Raw genomic sequence first — 18,922 nt, forward strand, 5'->3', positions numbered from 1 at the left:
TTGGGCACAGCATTTAACCTTTCTGAGCAGCAGTTAGCTTGGCTGCGAACTGGGGGGGAATGACGTGGCTTTCTGCTTGGGACATTGTGAGAAGTATGCTGTGTGTCGGCCTGGCTCAAGCTGAGGTTGAATAAGGTGGTTAGTGTGGTCACTGCAGGCTAGGCTCTGCTGGACAAAAATGTCACTTGCTTTCCTGTAGCAGCTGCTGCACAGCAAAGACTGGTCTGGACGGACTGTCCTGAGACCTTGGGTGCGTATGCAGACAGAGAGAACACACACATATACATGTGCACACATGTACATAGCACACAAGGATGCACGCACAAAACACACACATGTATGCAGCACTTACATATGCCTGTATAGAATAGAGTATCATGCATTCATGCATACACACAGAACATGCATACACATAGCACACACATATATGCATGTGCATACATGTACATAGCATACATATACATTCAGGCACACAGTGTACATATGTATGCACACAGCACACTTATACATACAGAACACAAAACTACACATGCATGTGCCTAAACATACTTAGCATACATATACATGCATGTACATAGCGCAGCTATGTATACATACACATGTATGTGTGCATGTATGCAAAAACACAGCACATACACATGTTTACAGCACATACTTGTGAACACAGCAAATATGTACACAACATGCACATGACACACAGATAATACACATATGCATGTACACACCACACATGCACAAGCACACATACCTGATTCCACATAGCATATAAACACATATACATGCATGTTCATACCACAGATGCCTATGTATAGCACACACTTTGATGTATGCACATAACACACATGGAAATACACACACAGCACACACATGCATGCAGTGCATTCACATGCATACAGGATACACATACTACACAATGCTTGTACATATGATATAACATACAATATACACACAGCACATATGTACATATAACACACATTTGAGAACATATAGATTCACATATGTGGGGATGAGATTTCTGGCCATCCTTGTGGTGTGTCCATCAAAAAGCTGAAGAGTGAGCTGGGGTTATAGCTCAGTGGTAGAGATACCATTCACAAGGTCCAGATTCCAGCCTCTAGTGGAAACAAGTCACCCAGGAGTTCACACACCCTCCACCCTCTCAAGCACGATCAATAAAAACTCAGAGACAGATATTGGGGTTCAACCTGAAGGTCAGAAAAGCAAAACAGCCAGCCACTGACTCTTCTCTCAACCTCAGTCCGAAAATGGTGATCTTGCCTCCAGGAAACCTCTGAATGAGACTGAGCCTGAGAATCGTCTCCTCCTGTCGTAAAATCCGCTCTAGGGCTGGGATTAAGGGTGTGCACTGCTACTACCCAGTTTCTGTGGCAAGATACTGGGATTAAAGGTGTGTGTCCTTGCTGCCTGGTCTGTAAGTCTGGCCAGTGTGGCTGTTTTTTCTGATCTTCAGGCAAGCTCTGTTTATTAAAATACAAATGAAATGTCACTACAACCCTCTCTGTCCCATTCCGTCTACAGCCGACTCAAAGGAGGATGCCATGAAGTGGCTCTCTGGCTTGAAGATCCTTCATCAGGAAGCCATGAGCGCATCTACTCCCACCATGATTGAGAGGTACACACCTTCCTGTTCTCTTCCTCCTTTCTTCTGGGGCCTTTGGGAATATAGACCAAAGGGAGCAAATGGGACGGACATTCAGGCTTCACGCTTATCACACCCTGTATGGCAGTACTGGCTAGTGGCTGAGGACTCTCCAATGTTCCAGATGAGGGTCCCTCTCCTGCTAGCCTTGGCCTTTGGTGTGTGCAGGGTACCTCAGCCAAGTGGAAACACCCATTGGTGTATGTACTTGTGCATGTGCGTATGAATCTTTCTGTGTATATCTGCGTGCATTTAAATATCTGTGTTTCTATATGCCTATTATGTGCGTGTGCATGTATATGTGAGAGTATTTGCATATGTGTATATATTTGTTTATCTGCATGTGTTCACAGTGTATGTGTATATACATGTACACACAGGCAACACAAGCACAATGCAGAGACGCATGTACAAGTATGTGTGTCTCTGTTGTATGTGTGTGTTCATGTATACAGGTATGTAGGCATCTGTGTGTGGGTCTGTGAATACGTGTATGTGTGAAGGGTAGGTCTTTCTCCTGCAAGGATTTAATGATGGATGAAGTGTACTGAAGCCGAGTCTGGAGACAGCCACCCCACGGTGGCAAGTTCAGCGTGCCATATGTGCACAGGGTTCCGGACTGGGTCACTTTCTCCTTCACTTTTCAGAGTGACATGTATGCACAGGGTTCCGGACTGGGTCACTTTCTCCTTCACTTTTCAGAGTGACATGTATGCACAGGGTTCCGGACTGGGTCACTTTCTCCTTCACTTTTCAGAGTGACATGTATGCACAGAGTTCCGGACTGGGTCACTTTCTCCTTCACTTTTCAGAGTGACATGTATGCACAGGGTTCCGGACTGGGTCACTTTCTCCTTCACTTTTCAGAGTGACATGTATGCACAGGGTTCCGGGCTGGGTCACTTTCTCCTTTGCTTTTCTTCTCAGATGTTTGGGAATTAGTGGCAGGAAACTATTCTGTATGGAGACGCCACTTTATCTCATGCGTGAGCGGGCCCTCTGGGTTTAGAGAGGGGTCTTCAGCCATAGGGGAGGCTGGCTCCCACACTGCCTTGTGGAAGGGGTTGGGACCCTCTTCTCATTTTGGTGACTTTGCCCTCATTCCCTAGAGCTCTTTGGACTTGCTGTGTTCTCTGACGTTTTTCTCCTTTTGACCCCAAATCTCTTTGCAGTTGGCTGCGAAAGCAGATTTATTCAGTAGATCAAACCAGAAGAAACAGGTAAGGACGATGAACAGACGATTAACTGCTTGGCAGTTTTCTTTGAACTCCGATACTTGCTTGTTTTAGTGTCTGGGGAGCGCGTTTGGTACATGTCCTGAGACCAAAGGGCTCTGGGTTCCCAGGTAGATAGAACCTCTCTCCCTTTCCTCTCTCTCTTCTTCTCTTCCTCTTCCCTCCCTCTTCTTCCCTCTCCCCCTCCCCGTCCCTCCCTCACTGTCTGCCTTTTTTCCTTCTTCCCTCCCTCCCCTCTTCCCTTCTTCTCTCCTTATTCCCTTCCTTCTTCACTTCCTCCCTCTCTCCTTCCCTCTCTCCCTCCTCTACTTTCTCCCTTCCCTCATTTCTCCCTCCCTGCAGTTCTCTGTCTCTACCTTTCCCCTTTCCCTCCCTTTGCCCCCTCTATCTATACCTGGTATTGAACCTAAGGCCTACTGGATGCCAGGCGGTCAGTCACTCTACCTCTGAGCCAGGACCCCAACCCCTCACTGGTGGATTCTAGGCAGGCACTGTACCACGAGGCAATGCCTCTAGTAGCCTTCTTCCTTTTTCTTTTGAGACAGAATCTCACTATATTGTCCAGGCTGGTCTCTCTGTAGCTCTGGCTGGCTTTGAACTTTCAGTCTTCCTGCCTCAGTGCCCTGAGTAGCTGGTCTGAGAGACCTACACCTCCAGGCCTGGATTTTTTTTTAAAACAGATTTCAGCTTAGGTTTTCCCTTAGGTGAAGGCAGTGCTAACCTAGGAACTATATCCCTATTGGCGGATGTATAGTGGCTCCGGGCTGCCAGGAAAGCCGCCGCGGGGTGCTTTTGTGTGAACTCGGGCACCAGGTGTGAGTTGGGGGTATGTCAGCTGTGGGATACCAGCCGCCCAGCGTGTGGCAGAGGTGGTGGCAGTGTATAGTTCCAGCTGTGGTCCAGTGTGGTCCCCTTGCTCCACTCCCTCCGCTGCTCTGGTCTTTGTTCTTTGTTAGCCTGAAGGATGGATAACCACGGGATCTTTTGCGTACATTTGCATTTCTTTCTGTGCTGGTGACTGCCCGTCTTTCTGTTTACTTCCTGGTTCTGATTAACGATGATGAAGCGATAAAAGCCACTCAGGGGCTGGAGAGATGGCTCAACAGTAAAGATCAATCTTTGCTCTTGCAGAGGACCTGGGTTTGTTTCTCAGCACCCACATGGTGCCTCGTGATCGTTCATGATGCAGTTCTAAAGGATCCAACACCCTCTTCTGACCTCCATAGGCACCAGGCACACATGTAGTACACATACATACACACAGGCAGAACACTCACACACATAAAATAACTGAACCCCCAAAACACAACCCAAAATCACCCTTCATGGAGCTGTGGCGAACATAGCAGCCAGACAGTGTTAACTCTATAATCCTTGTCTCACATTTGATCTTTTTTGTTTTAAACAAAAAAAGCTTATTTTCAGACTGAAATGTGGCTTAGTTGGTATAGTGGTGCTTGCAACCCCGGCTTCCATCCCAATGTGAATGGACGCGTGGAGTGTGGAGTGCCTGTCATTCTAGCGCGGGGTAGGGGGGTGGGGGAGTAGGGGGGTGGAGAACACGAAATGAGGCAGGAGGGTCAGAAAGTCACGGTCATCACCTGCTGCATAGAGAGTGTGAAGCCAGCTGAGGTCACACGAGGCCCTGTTTCAAACAGACAGACAAACAAACAAACAAGTTCTTTTTATTTCTTTTATTTTCGGTTTCGTATTTGAGGCAGAGCTGAAAGACACCCAGCTCTCCCGTTTTATCCCTGTGTCGTGAAGGTGACTTGCTCTCACTGGGCATCGCCTTCATCTCCTGTCCACTTCTCTCTCGTGTTCAGTGTACCCAGCTGGGGCATCTGTGACCTGTAACCCCGATGTCCATGCGTTCTTTCTTCTGCATCTCCCTCCCGTCCATCATTTCACGGTCACTGGCACCTGACTGCCCTCTGGTGGTCCCAGGGTGGAGCTAGAGGGTGCTATGAACTATTCCATGCTGAGGCCTTAGGATGCATTCTTCTCTGAGACTGGGCTGCTCTGGATACCACTGTCTCCATGGTGATGGAGTGATCTCCTTCTGTCTCTTCTTTGGGGCAGAGATGGACGCCTGTCCCTTGCGGAGGATGGATTCTCCAAATCCTGTCTAGAGCCCCATCTTCCCATCAGCCAATGGAGGGGGGACCTGTTTCTGGCAGTGGTCCCTGGCTGTGCCTCCTCCCGTTTCTCCCCCAGCTCCTTCCCAGCAGTCCCTGCTGCTTGTCAACACTGAGAATTGAAAGGCCCCACCCTCTCCAGGAGACTCCAGGGATATTTGAAAAGGAACGTTGACCGAAGTGTTTCTTTCAGGAAGAGCAGAAAGGGCTGTCTGGCCAGTTTCCCTCCCTTTCCTGTCGCCTACGGTCGCTGACTAAGCCTGGTTTCCCGGCTGAAAACCCAGGAGCTGCCAAGGGCAAGAATGGACTGGCCTAGCTCGAACTCCAGGCGTTTTCCTTGGCCCAAGCCCTGTCCAGCTTCTCGGTTTCTCCTGGGGCAAAAAGGTAGCAGCTGGCTTTTGAGGGAGAACTCGCTCGCCAACAGCCACTGTGTGAAGCCCATCACGTGCCTACTAAGTACTCCCAGCCTACCCTTGAGCTAGGCTCCTATCTTACAGTGAAGACACGGAGGCCCAGAGATGTCAAGTCACTTGCCTAAGGCAGCCCAGTGTGCTGAGGATGACGGCCTGTTTGTAGCCGTATCATACGTTCTTACCTATAAGTGGGCTTTAAGTGCACAGACCTACAGGGTTAATTGTGTTCAAAGAGTTGTACATCTATTGCCACATTGCATCTCCAGCGCTGACTGTGAGTTCCATCTCATTGTCACGGTTCTCCTTAAACTCCTGCTCCCCAGCCCCTCCCTCCCGGGCTCCTGGGAGTCATTGCCCTGTACGATTCTGTCCCTTTCGGTGCCTCCTATAAATGTAACTGTAATCCATTGCCCCTCGCGCTCTTGCTGGTTTGAGTCCATTTGGAATAAGGTCTTCAGGGTTTAGCCACACTGGGCAAAGCCCTCTCCCGTTGAGCTGTACCCCAATATCTGCGGCCTTCTCACTTTTTCTTTGAGACGAGGTCTCGCATGGTTGTCCAGGCAGCAAGTCTTGTCTTAAACTTGTGATCCTCCTGCCTCAGTCTCTGGAATAGCAGAATTGCCTTCTTTTCTTGCGATTGAATACTCTCCCGAAGCTTGTGGACTCTTGGGCTTCCTCTGCCGTAGTGACTCATGGTGCCCATATGGGGAACACCTGCTGGGGTGCCCGCTCTTCCTGCTGGGGCAGTGGGGCCTGGTTAACATTCTGAGAAACTCCTTCCTGAGCCGTTTTCCGTGACGGTGGTGTCCTCACACAGTCCCTCATGCACCCTCACACACGTCTGTCTGTCTCTTCCTCATCCTTGCCAACGCTCTCTTTCCCTCCTTCTTTGCCGCCCCCCCACCCCATACCACCGAATTTGCATAAGCGGAACAGACTTCCTTCTTCAGCTCTGTTGGGACGGAGGGAAGACTGTTGGGTCTGCAGGGATGCGGGAGGCGGAGCACTGCAGGTGGGAGAGGGAGAGCTCACTTAGCTCCTGGATGCAAATAGGTTTCGTGTGGTTAATAGTGGAGGCCACACCTGTGCGGATTCCGTTGCCCTGGCCAGCGTTTTGGGTATGGGATTGTTTTTTAGAAAAAGAGGTTAATATTTTACGTGTATGAGTGTTTTGTTTGCATGTATGCATGCGTGTGTGCTGTGTGTATATCTAGTACCCAAGCAGTCGAGGTAGAGTCCATTGGAACTGGAGTTACGGATGGTTGTGAACTGCCATGTGGGTGCGGGGAACTGAACTCAGGTCCTCTCGAAGAGCAGTTGGTGTAACTTCTCCCGTTCCGGCTCCTCCTTTTGACACAGGGTTTCACTAGGTAGTCCAGGGCTGAGAAGGAAGTCCTCAAGCAAGGGGAATTCTCAGCCCCTTAAGGGCATGGTGAACTAGCCCCCTGCCTCCTCTACGGAGTTGTAGATGTGGGGGTACAGACCCAAAGAATTTTTATTCTGACATATCCTTGGGAAGTGACTTTGGATCCCCAAACGGCCTCAGGAAACAGACCCCTTCAGCTACACAGTGGATGTAGGAGTTGCTGAATACATGGGCCATTTAATTAGTCACAGATACAGTGGATGGCCCAGGACCTCCAACACAGTGGCTGTGTGTGTGGTTGGCTGCGGGTGTGCTGACCCACACAGATATAGAACATATGCATCACCTAGTAAGTTCTGTGAGGTTATCAGGTTTGGTGATGCATACCTGTCGTTCTTGCCCTTAGGATGCTGAGGACTATGTGGTGAGAGCCAGTCTCAACACACACACACATACACACACACACACACACACACACACAGACACAGAGACACACACACAGACACATAGGCACAGAGACATGCACAGACACACATAGACACATGCACACAGAGACATACACACAGACACACACACAGAGGGACACAGACACACACACATAGACATACACAGGCACAAACACACATTCAGACACACACACACAGAGACACAGACACACACAGACACATACAGACACACAGAAACACAGAGACAGACATACAGACACAGAGACATGCACACTCAGTCTCTCTCACACACACACAGACACATGTACATAGACACACACTCTCACACACAGACACTCTCTTTCTCTCTCTCTCTCACACACACACACAAACACAAACACACATGGGGGGTGGGAGGAGAGGGAGACGGGAACAGACAGACAATAAGCAGTACTCCAAAACTACAGAGAAACCCTGTCTCAATATACATATATAACTGCTTGTGTGATATTGGGGGTAACTGATTATTCTTCCTCAGTTTCCCTATCTATGAAAAGCCACGATGTCATCCAGACTGGATGTTGGTTTATAGGATTCAGTGAGGTCACATGGGAAAGTGCCTGGACAGGGCGTGGCTTACAGAAAACACTCCACATTAAATCTCTATTGTCATCATTATTACAAAAAGCTGTGGGCGAGAGATCGTTTAGCATCAGGGTGGCAGGCAGATTCCAGGATCTCCACTGGGGATGGCTATTCAAGGAGTGGCCTTGAAGAATTCCCAGGGCCCAGCTCAGTCTTCTGGTGATCTGCATGGTTGATGATGTCTGCATGGAAGGGGTGTCAGCTGCCCCTTGGGGAAGTTTGGCTATTTTTTGTTTTTTAAATTCCCAGAAGAGATCGCTTTGGTTTCCATTTGACCCAAGGATAGAATCTGAGTTACTGGTTTCTGTCCAGGAAGTGGATGCTGGGGACTGAGAAGAGACGGATGGAGGACGGACGGATGGCTGCAGGGAGTGCAGGCAGCAGGCTGGCTCACGCTCCAGGGGGGATGCAGGGACTGCCCACCAGCTCTCTGGAATGAGGGTTCTGAGAGTCAAGTCTCCTTTGTATGTTCGAACCTGTCACTGGGTCCTGGGGGCCCCTGGCATGGGACGGGCCTGTGAGGAAGACGCTCTCTCCATCTCCTGGGAGTGGCAGAGGCGGATGCAGCTAAGAGCTGCTGCCTTCCCTCCTTCTAGCTGCCGGGAAGTGCTTGGACTGGATGTGTGTTGTTGGAGGTGGGGGAGGGGAGGGAGTTCTGGAAGGGGCCTCAGTTGTTCCTAGCATGAAGAATCTGAAAGAGCCCTTTGGCCACTGGTGTCTTTGGACAGGTGTCGGGTTGGAGTGTTTGGGTTCACTGTCCTGGGTGCCCAGGTTCCCTGCACCGGCTGTGTGAGTCAGACCCTATGCAGCTGCCTTGACTCTTGGGTCCCCTCCTCATTCTCAGCTTCCAGATGTGGGCATGTCCTTTCCTGGGCTCCTCCTGGGGACCTCTGACTTCTTCCTCCTTTACCTGCATGGTCTCATTCTTTCTCTCCTGTGTCTTGCAATGTGTCTGTCACCTGCTGCTTCCCTGTCTTCTTCCTGCCCTGGCCAAAGGGTGTGTCACTTACCCTGCGAGACATCTTCTGTAGTCCACTGGCTTCTATGCACAGTCAGCCTTCTTGGCTCACTGGGGGTGTCCAGTGGTGGGAGCCTGCGCGGGGGGGGGGTGTCTCTGCAAATAGCACAGCCAGCAGCGTCGTGAGGCAAGAGGGAAGTCCAGTTCTGCAGGACTCAGTAGCTGCTGCCTGTTCAAACGTTGAGAGTCTTAACACCAGGCAGTTTATTTTAGGCATATTTAAGTACAGCACAATTTGGTAAGAAGATTCCTGGTGATAAATAACCCAGTCCCGTGTGTACGATACAGCTTAAGGCATGACCACATTCAGACTTCTTTGTAAAGCACATGTGACCCCTTCCAGAGAGACGGATTTCATAAATTGAGGAACAATGCTAAAGATAAGAGTCAGGGGGGGTGACCGAGATAAACATCTGGGTCTGGGGAGCCAGGTGTGGCCTGCCGTACAGGTAGTGCAGAGGTCACTAGGCTGTTAACCACTCCCAGCCTCCTGGGCAGAAAACAGGTTACGCATCTCTTCCCTGGAAGAGACAGCCCTGTGTGTTAACGTTCCTGGATCCGCCAGTGGTGATCTGTGTGCACAAGGACCTCGTGCCCACTGTCAGAGCCTTGAGCGCTGTTTGTTCAGGAGGGGAGGGCAGCCCTGTGTAGGCCGGCCTGATGGAAGGTGTGGGAAGAAGTCTGGCGGAGGCTGCAGCGGTGCGTGGAATCGCAACGTACACGCGGCTCTCCTCGGAATATTAGGACAAAGGCCAAACTGACAGTACGGGACAGGTGTGTGCATTTTCTGCCCACACCTGGGACAGGGTCCTTCTTTGAGAGTGCAGCCCTCTTTAGCTCTGCTAAATGCTTGGGTCTCTGGCCAGAAGGACCCTCTGTCACCCTCATCTCTGGTGTCCAGAAGGTCACTGACTGTGTCTGTTCTGGGTGGCCTGGGTTGCAATGACTCTGGTCTGATACCTCCTCAGACAGCAGGCCTCTCTGAGCTTCAGTTTCCCCGTTTCCCCAGTGATGGCCCTAAGGCTGCCTCATGATGCCTTAGAAGCTGGAGAAGACGTAGCTGGACCTCAGGAAGCAGAGCCCTACCCCCATGGGCCCCATCAGCATCACCTTCATCGTTCCCACCTCTCCTCTTTACTGGAAACTTCCAGAAGCGCAGGAGCAGCTTCTGGAGATTCCACTCTCAGGTGTTCTGGCTTGATGACTGTTGTAGAATTTGGTTTGGATTTAGGCTGGCACTGTCCACCCCCATCCCCTTAAGTCACAGCCCCCACCTACCCTGAAGCCTGGGTCCAGAACTTGGTGTTTTGTTTGTGTGTCTAGGTAGAGGTGAGTAGGGTAGGGAGGAGCCACGGCTTGGGTGAGGACGACACAAACTGCCTGGCACATAGCAGTACTGTCCGTCTTTCTGTCTGCCCCTTTCTGGTTCACTTCACTTTGAAATCCCATGAGCTTTGTTTCTGAGCTTCTTCAGGTGCCTGATGCTCATAGTGTTTTACCCATATCGGGTCTCCCCCAGGACTTGCCTCCAGAGCTGTCTCCCACGTGACCCTTGTCTACCATCTTTGCCGAGGGGTAGGGACCAGCCTCATCAGATTGTTCCTTCCTTCCGCCCCCCTGGTATCTTATTTCTTTTTCTTTTTGGTTTTTCGAGACAGGGTTTCTTTGTAGCTTTGGAGCCTGCCCTGAAACTAGCTCTTGTAGACCAGGCTGGCCTCGAACTCACAGAGATCCGCCTGCTTCTGCCTCCCAAGTGCTGGGATTAAAGGCGTGTGCCACCACCACCCGGCATAGTATCTTATTTCTTATTAGTTTTCTCATGGAGGGGTGCCAAGGTGGGTGTCGATAGGGTTGTGCCACCCTTCCCACCCAACCCCGAGGCTGATGAAACCAAGGTCTTCTCTTTGCAGCATCAGCCTCCGAGAGCTGAAAGCCATCTTGCCCCTGGTCAACTTCAAAGTGAGCAGTGTCAAGTTCCTCAAGGACAAGCTTGTGGTGAGTAGCGAAGCTCAGCCGGGGGGACTCGAACTCAGACCCGCTTAGTGCCTCATTCACAGACCCATGCTAGCCTGGGGCTCTGTGGATTGGAACCCAACCAAGTCCAGTGCCTCTGGAGCGCATCAACCCCGGTCCAGCCAGTGGAGCCCTTCTGAGGACTTGCCGAGGATGGACCGAGAGGAGCCTATCTTGCTGGACTGTGTGACTTGGAACATCTGTGTGTTTCTGTCCCCACTAGTCTGTCTGTCACCATTCCCAGGACCTTCCTACAGCCTCTTACCTTAGCAACAGGAACACACAGGCCCATTGTAAAATGCTGTGGCAGATACCTTCTAGCGGGTACCAGAGGTATCTGCCGTTGTGTTTTGTATGTAAGCCCTAGCAGCAGTCTCATTAGGCCTGACTCTTTTTTTGTCCTCTTTCTCCGACTACTCATTCTTCCAATTGTCTGTCCTTGTCTGTCCTTCCTTCCCCCACCCCTGAAGTTTGCTGTGTTCTCCTGCGCTGGAACTGTGGGTGGGGCAGCCGGTAGAGTCTCTCTGCCCCTTGAATGTTGGGATGCAGTGGAGCGAGGCTGGATGGAGCTGGTGAAGGTGCATCTTTCCCACCGCAGACAGATGCTGTCAGGGAATGCACACTGGATCCCAAGAGCCCCTTCAGGAGTCTCACTTAACTGTGTTTGTGCCAGCTGCCCTTCATGGGATTCCCCTTACTGGACAACTGCATTCCTTTGGGTACCCGTGAGCTTCTGGGACAGCAGGCCATGTTGATGCAGACTGTGCTATCCTTGAACCTGCCCTTTCACCCCGTTCTCCACTCATTACAGCAGAAAGCGGATCCGAGAGATTGAGAGAGAGAAGAGAGACACGTCGTTAATCCCTATACGATTCTCAATCTTGCTTTCTTTTAAATCCAGTGTTAAATTATATGTATGTGTGTGTATGTACGTGTGTGGGTGCATTTGAAGGCAGAGGCATTGGGGTCCCTTGGAGGTGCAGTTGCAGTGGTTGTGAAAGCCACTTGATATGGGTGCTGGGAACTGTACTTGGGTCCTTTGCAAGAACAATACATGCTGTTAAACTGAGCGGCAACCTCATCCATGCGGTCTGGCTTTCTCAAGCAGTTGAAGAGCCAGGCGTGTTGAAGATACTGTCTTGGTTTCTGAGACATCCTATGAGGGCGGCGATAGCGCTGCCATTTTCCAAATGAAGAAACCGAGAGTCTAAAAAAGAGTCCAGTGAGTTGATTAAAGCCATAAAGCAACCGATTAAGGCTGACCTCTGACTTTTGACCGAGTAAGTTAGGTTTTTTAAATACATTTTTCTTAGGGATAGGATGATGGCTCAGCCAGTCAATTCCTTGAAGACCTGAGTTTAAGTCTTAGAACTCATGACAAAGGAGCTAGGTTTTGGGCTGGTGATATGGCCCGGAGAATGAAAGTGCCCACCTTGTAAGCTTGGCGGCCCGAGTTCGATCCCTAGAGCCCCTGGAAAGATGGAAGGAGAGAGCTGATTCTGCAACATTGTCCTCCGACCTCTACATACAGCAATGTGGCATCCTGCCCATACCATACATGTGTGTACACACAGAGTAGGCATGGTTGGCATGTTCTTGTCATTCCTATGCTGGAGGGACTGAGAAAGATGGATCTCTGGGACCGGCTGGCCAGGCAGCCTATCATTCTGGGTGTGTTTCAAACCAGTGAGAAGCCTTGTTTAAAAAAAAAAAGATGACACAAAAGAGCCAAACCAAACAACAACAACAACAAAAACCCCTCCAAAATGGTAGATGCTGGTTGAGGAATGAAAACTGAAGTTTTCCTTTAGCCTTCACACACACACACACACACACACACACACACACACACACACACACAGACTTTCTGCCTAAACACGTACACGTTAGTCAGAAATGTGTACTTGATCAGTATATCTGAATTTGGCAATCTAAAAGAAAGTATACCCCCCCCCCCCCAAAAAAAGGGAGTCATCCCCTGTGGCTCTTGAAAAACTGGCCAAGACTCTTCCCTCCTGGGGTTCCCTGGGTCTCAAGGGTGGGCACTCTATGTATTCTCCCAGGCAGGAGACTGGGGAATCACTGGCATTTGGGGTTCAGAGGATTGCGGGTTGACTCCAGCCATTCTGTTTGTGTGCCGAGGGTGGAGGGCGGAGGGCGGAGGGCGGAGGTGCGATGGTGGACACCTAGCTGTATGCAATCATTTTTGCCTTTTATACTTACAGGAAATCGGTGCCCAGAAAGACGAGCTCAGTTTTGAACAGTTCCATCTCTTCTATAAAAAGCTCATGTTTGACCAGCAAAAATCGGTAAGAGGACTCTGTCTTGTGTTTCTGAGTCGGGTGCAGAGCTGAGAAGCCCACAGGAAGGGTTCTGCTTCCCACTGAGTCAAAGAAGCACAGATGAGTGTGGCGGTGGATGACTTTAGGAGCCTGGCAAATTGTCTTAACCATGCAGAGCTGTGGGGACAGTATCGGGGGTAGGTGGGCCTTGCTGACCATCCTGGAGGGAATTCTGTGGCCAAAAATTTGATCAGGACTTTGAAGGGCATGAAAGAAAACAGTATAACTCACACAGCACTATCAAACCATTCTGGAAGAGAGTCAAGCAAAGTTATTCATAGCCATCTCTGGATTTTATATTTTCATTACTTCAGTTATTTTTGAGACGGGATCACTTATAGTCCAGACTGGCCTCAAACTTGCCCTGCAAAGTTGGCTTTGAATTTCCAGTCCTCCTGCCTCCAGCCCATGAGTGCTGGGATTATAGAGTGAGTTGCCCCGGTCAGGTTATAGAATCAGGGTGGTACCCAGGGCTTTGTCCATGGTAGGCAGGCAGTCTAGCCACAGAGCCAGCCCCCGACTTCTCCTTTTCTTAACGTAGATGCATCAGGTTGTTTTAAAATAAAGATGCACTTTCTTTTTTTTATATTTATTTATTTATTTATTTATTTATTTATTTATTTATTTATTTATATTATGTATACAATATTCTGTCTGTGTATCTGCCTGCAGGCCAGAAGAGGGCACCAGACCCCATTACAGATGGCTGTGAGCCCCCATGTGGTTGCTGGGAATTGAACTCAGGACCTCTGGAAGAGCAGGCAATGCTCTTAACCTCTGAGCCATCTCTCCAGCCCCCAAAGATGCACTTTCATTTTGATAGGAAGATGGCATTTGGCAACTCAGTTTTGCTGAAGCCACCAGATTGTTTATTAGGCCTAACTAACACTGGCTAAATTCTAGGGCCCTGTCGAGTGGCCTCCATGGAGGCTCCACCTAGATGAGCTTTGTGTCTTTGAGACATGAGAGCCACATTCGTCTCTCTTCATCTGGGAGGTTGTTAGTGGTGTTCGTTGAGTGAAACACAGGATTAAGTAACCATCTCATACATGTTTGCATGTTGTGTCAGCCAGTTCTCTTTCCGTCATTGTGTGGCTTCTGGGGACTGAACTCAGTCTGGAGGCTTGTATGGCTTGCTAGTTTGGGTCTTCATTGGGTTCATTTGGCTTACTCATCCCAATTGTGATGAATCACTGAGAGAAGTCAGGGCGGAAACCTTGGAGGACTGCTGCTTACTGGCTTATTTCCCATGTTCAGCTATCCGTACACAGCTCGGGTCCTTGTGCTCAGGGGTGGCACCTTTCATGGTGGATTGGGCACTCCGACATCAACTAGAGTCTTAGTCACTGTTCTGTTGCTGTGAAGAGACTCCATAAACAAGACAACAACACTTATTTATTTATTTTGTTTTTCGAGACAGGGTTTCTCTGTAGCTTTGGAGCCTGCCCTGGAACTAGCTCTTGTAGACCAGGCTGGCCTCGAACTCCCAGAGATCCGCCTGCCTCTGCCTCCCGAGTGCTGAGATTAAAGGCGTGTGCTATCACTGCCCGGCTTGACAACACTTATTTTTAAAACAAGCCTTTCATTGGGGTCTTGCTTAGAGTTTCAGACTATTAGTCCATTATAGTTATGGTGGGGAGCATGGCAATAGGCAGGAACAGGGACTGGCAAAGCCCATGGCCAGTGACACACTTCCTCCAATGAGGCCACACCTACTCCCACAAGGTCACACCTCCTAATCCTTACAATCAGTTATCCAACTGGGGACCAAACATGCAAAAATATGAGCCTCTAGGGGCATTTTTATTCAAACCAGCACATTCCACTCCCTGGCCGCCATAGGCACACAGCCATTCCATCATGCAAAATGCCTTTAGTCCAATTCAAAAGTCCCCATGTCTTTCAGTCCCAAGACTGCTATAAAGTCCAAAGTCTCTTCAAGGCAATCTCTTAACCATTACCCTAGTAAAAATCAAAATAAAAGAGCAGACTATATACTTTCAGTATACAATGGCCCAGAATATATATTACCACTCTGAAAGCAAAAGAAACACAGTGAGGAAACACTGGACCAAAGCAAGCCCAAGAACCAGCTGGGCAAACTCCAAATTCTGCATCTCCATGTCTGCTGTCAGAGTCTTCAGATCTCCAACTCCTTTCAGCCTGTTGACTGCAACACACTTCTCTCTCTTGGGCTGGTTCCACTTCCTGTTAGCAGCTCTCCTTGGCAGGTATCCTACAGCTCCGACGTCTCCAACATCTTGGGGTCTCCGGTGAAATCCAGGCTTCACCTTCACAGCTTCATGGGGCGGCCTCTCTGTGGGCCTCCATGCAGGGAAACCCCTGATATCTTCTTGGCCTGAGAGGCTTTCCTTAGCTGCGGATGGAGATTCCACAGCCCCTTTCTTGTATTCTTGACTCTGAAGCCAGAACCACATGGCCAAGCTCTCCTGATTGATGGAACATGGCCCTCCCATCCAATTACAGCTGCCTCCGTTTCCCTTCATTGCTTAAGTGTTCCTTTAATTCTGTTTCACAGGTCAGAAGCGAAGCTAAGTGGGTCTCGCCCTGGGGCCATTGCTCCTTCATTCCATCCAGCCGCAGGCTTTTCTTTAAGCCTTTTCTCTCCTTGTGCACAGAACTTAGCTCTGTTATACTTCTGGTGCTTCTCTCCTCCTCGCGTCATACCCTCTGTGTTTTCCTTTGTCCAGCTTGCTTCTTTTCAGTGTAGATCTGCCCAAGAATGATAGCTATTAACCACATGACACCGTCAGTACTAGGCTGTCCTGAAAAGCCTTTGCCAAAGCCATTAATCCAAAACTCTTCAGTGTGGCACCTGGTAGATTTCTAGGACAAGGACAAATGACATCCGTATCCTTTGCCAACATAACCACAAGAACGATGTCAGGGCCACTTACTAATATTCTTCCCTTCTGAAACGTTTTAAGTCTGGTTGTCATACTTTACATTCTTCCCAACACGGCTGTCTTCCATGTGTCTACAATGGCCCACTAAGCCCCCACTTAAAGCCTTCAGCCTCTTTCCTAATCCAAAGACCACATCCCACTGACAAGCAGTATAGTCAGGCCTGATACAGCAGTACCCTGCTCCATGGTGCCAATTCCTGTCTTAGTCTGTCTTCTATTGCTGTGAAGAGCCGCCATGACCATGGCAACTCTTAGGAAAGAAAATATTAATAGGGGATTGGCTTAAAGTTTCAGAGGTTTAGTCCCTTATCATCATGGCAGGGAGACTGGCAGTACACATGGCACTGGAGCCTGAGAGCTTTACATTTGGTCCTCAGGCAGAGAGGGAGGGAGGGAGGGAAGGAGGGAAGGAGAGAGAGGTGGTGCTGGGCCTGCCATGGGCTTTTGAAACTTCAAAAAGTCTATTCCCAGTGACACACCTCTCCCTACAGGGCCACACCTCCTAATCCTTCCACGCATTTCTTCAGCTGGGGACCAAGTATGCAAATATGTGAGCCAATGCAGACCACCATAGCCAGCAGCCAAGAAAATGCCCCCACAGATATACCCACAGGCCAATCTGATAGAGACAATTCCTCAATTGAGGTTCCCCTTTTCCAGGTGACTTTAGTTTGTGTCAAGTTGACAAAAACGACACACACAGTAGGTGCTTTCACCAACTGAGCAATCTCCCTGGCTCTAGTGAGTGTTATGTATGTATATTTATATATCTAGATATTTGGGTTTGCTGGGTACAAGAAGGGCAGAGGTTGTCTTCCAGCCTAACCTCTGACCAAGCCATGTTGTGGAAGCCATTTTTTTCTCCCTCAGTCTTCTTTGTGGGCATTGAGTTAGACCCCTGCTTATAAAGGGTTAAAACTGTGTAAAGCCACCTTTAAATAGGAGCCTGCAGCAGCGACAGCAGAGCCTTGTGTTTCTTAAATCAGGTCAGAGTACTTTGTAGAGTTCCAGTCTTTAACAGTCATTAGTCCCACACACAGTGACAGTGTGTGTGTAAGCGTTGATGGTGACAGCTGCTGTCTTAGGTAATTGGCCCGAACTATCCAAAGCTCCATTTGTTCGTTCAAGCTGTGGGGCTGGAGCTGGAGAGTTTGGTGGTTATGAACGCCTGGGGCACTTGGAGAGGAGTTCAGTTTCCAGCACCCACAGAGGGGTGGTGTGCAACCACCTGGAACTCCAGCTCTGGGGGCTACAGTGCCCTCTTGTGGCCACCAATGACACCTGCACTCATGCACATATACCCACACACAGACAAACACACATGAATAGAAAGAAAAATTAACAGCTAACTAGTTGTAAGGTTTACCATAGTGTTCCTGGAAAGTTCAGAATGTCATCTGTTGGACGTATGGCGGCAAAACCCAAGAATAAGGTCTGCCTCAAAGCTGCTTCTCCTGCCTGTGGGGGTGGTGGTGGGTGGGATCGAATTACACATGAGCTATATTTATTCCTTTACTCTCTCATTGGTGCTGGGAACAAACCCAGGACCACATGTACACAACACATGCCCTTTGCCACTCTCTCCCATGTTCCTACTAGGATGTCCCATTAAGGACACTTCAGGTCCTTTCTGTCTTGGTTATTGTTCTATTGCTATGAAGAGACACCATGGCCAAGGCAGTCTCGGTCTTATCCCCAGCCCGAGGTGTATTTCAATTTTAAACTATTTCATGTTGAAGTGACCTCACTATGTACCCCAGGCTGTCTTAGAGCTTGCTATGTGGCCCAGTTTGGCCTCAAATGAACTATTCTCCTATTTCAGCTTCCTCAATGCCACTACACTTTCCATAGCCTGAATTTTTTATTATAATCTTTTTATTTAAAGTGTGTGTGTGTGTGTGTGTGTGTGTGTGTGTGTGTGTGTGTATGCTTGTGTGCCTGTGAGAGGAGAGAAGGAGAGAGAGGGAGACAGAGGGAGAGGACTGGGAGGGAGGGAGGGAGGGAGGGAGGGAGGGAGGGAGGAAGGGATGCTCCCTCTTCTCCCTGGGATGTGCTAGGTGGAACCCTGTGGAAACATTCATGTTGAAGACTGCCCTCTGGTGTTCAGAATACCACACTGAGCCTGAGTCTGCCAGGGTTTAAGCATTTGAAAATTAACAGCCTCCATTTAAAACCTAGAGTTTTGGCTTTTCCTCCTCCTCCTCCTTTTCCTCTTTCTTCTCTTTCTCCTCCTCCCCCTCCTCCCCCTCCTCCCCCTCCTCCTCCTCCTCCTCCTCCTTTTTCTTTCTTTCTTTTTTTTTTTTTTTCCTTCAAGCCAGGGTTTCTCTGTGTAGCCCTGGCTGTCCTGGAACTTACTCTGTAGAGCAGGCCGGCCTCGAGTCAGAGATCCGCCTGCCTCTGCCTCCCAGGTGTTGGGATTAAAGGTGTGCACCACCATTACCCTGCAGATTTTTGGCTTCTTAGAACCACCCACCCGTCCATATTGGGATCTCTCCATTTCTGGGTCCACAGTTCCCTGTAGCATCCCATGGAAGGAAATGAATGGCTGCCATCTCCTTCCCAGGCTGGCCCAGCAGTCTCTCTCAATTTATGTTCACGGACAGCTGTAATCGCCCCCGTCGATGGGTGAAACACCCCCAGTCCAGCTGCTGTATTTTGTAACTAACTCCATGGTTTTAGAGTTTGAATAATGCCAGCTCAACCTATACTGGCAGTTTTCACTGACTTGCCAAACCATCCT

The 18,922-nt window shown here is 49.4% G+C and overlaps 1 protein-coding gene across 1 annotated transcript in view; it reads left to right on the forward strand.

Moving 5' to 3' along the window:
• The window catches only part of Plcg2 (phospholipase C gamma 2), a 133,623-nt gene that overhangs the window by 52,383 nt on the left and 62,318 nt on the right, over positions 1-18,922 (forward strand). The window contains exons 4-7 of the mRNA XM_087900458.1: positions 1,540-1,633; positions 2,833-2,880; positions 10,811-10,895; positions 13,139-13,222. Of these exons, the coding sequence (XP_087756584.1) occupies positions 1,540-1,633; positions 2,833-2,880; positions 10,811-10,895; positions 13,139-13,222 (311 nt within the window). The remainder of the gene's footprint in view (positions 1-1,539; positions 1,634-2,832; positions 2,881-10,810; positions 10,896-13,138; positions 13,223-18,922) is intronic.

The sequence above is a fragment of the Myodes glareolus genome, chromosome 22 (assembly GCF_982192425.1).
Source record: "Myodes glareolus chromosome 22, mMyoGla1.1, whole genome shotgun sequence".
NCBI classification, from domain to species: domain Eukaryota; kingdom Metazoa; phylum Chordata; class Mammalia; order Rodentia; family Cricetidae; genus Myodes; species Myodes glareolus.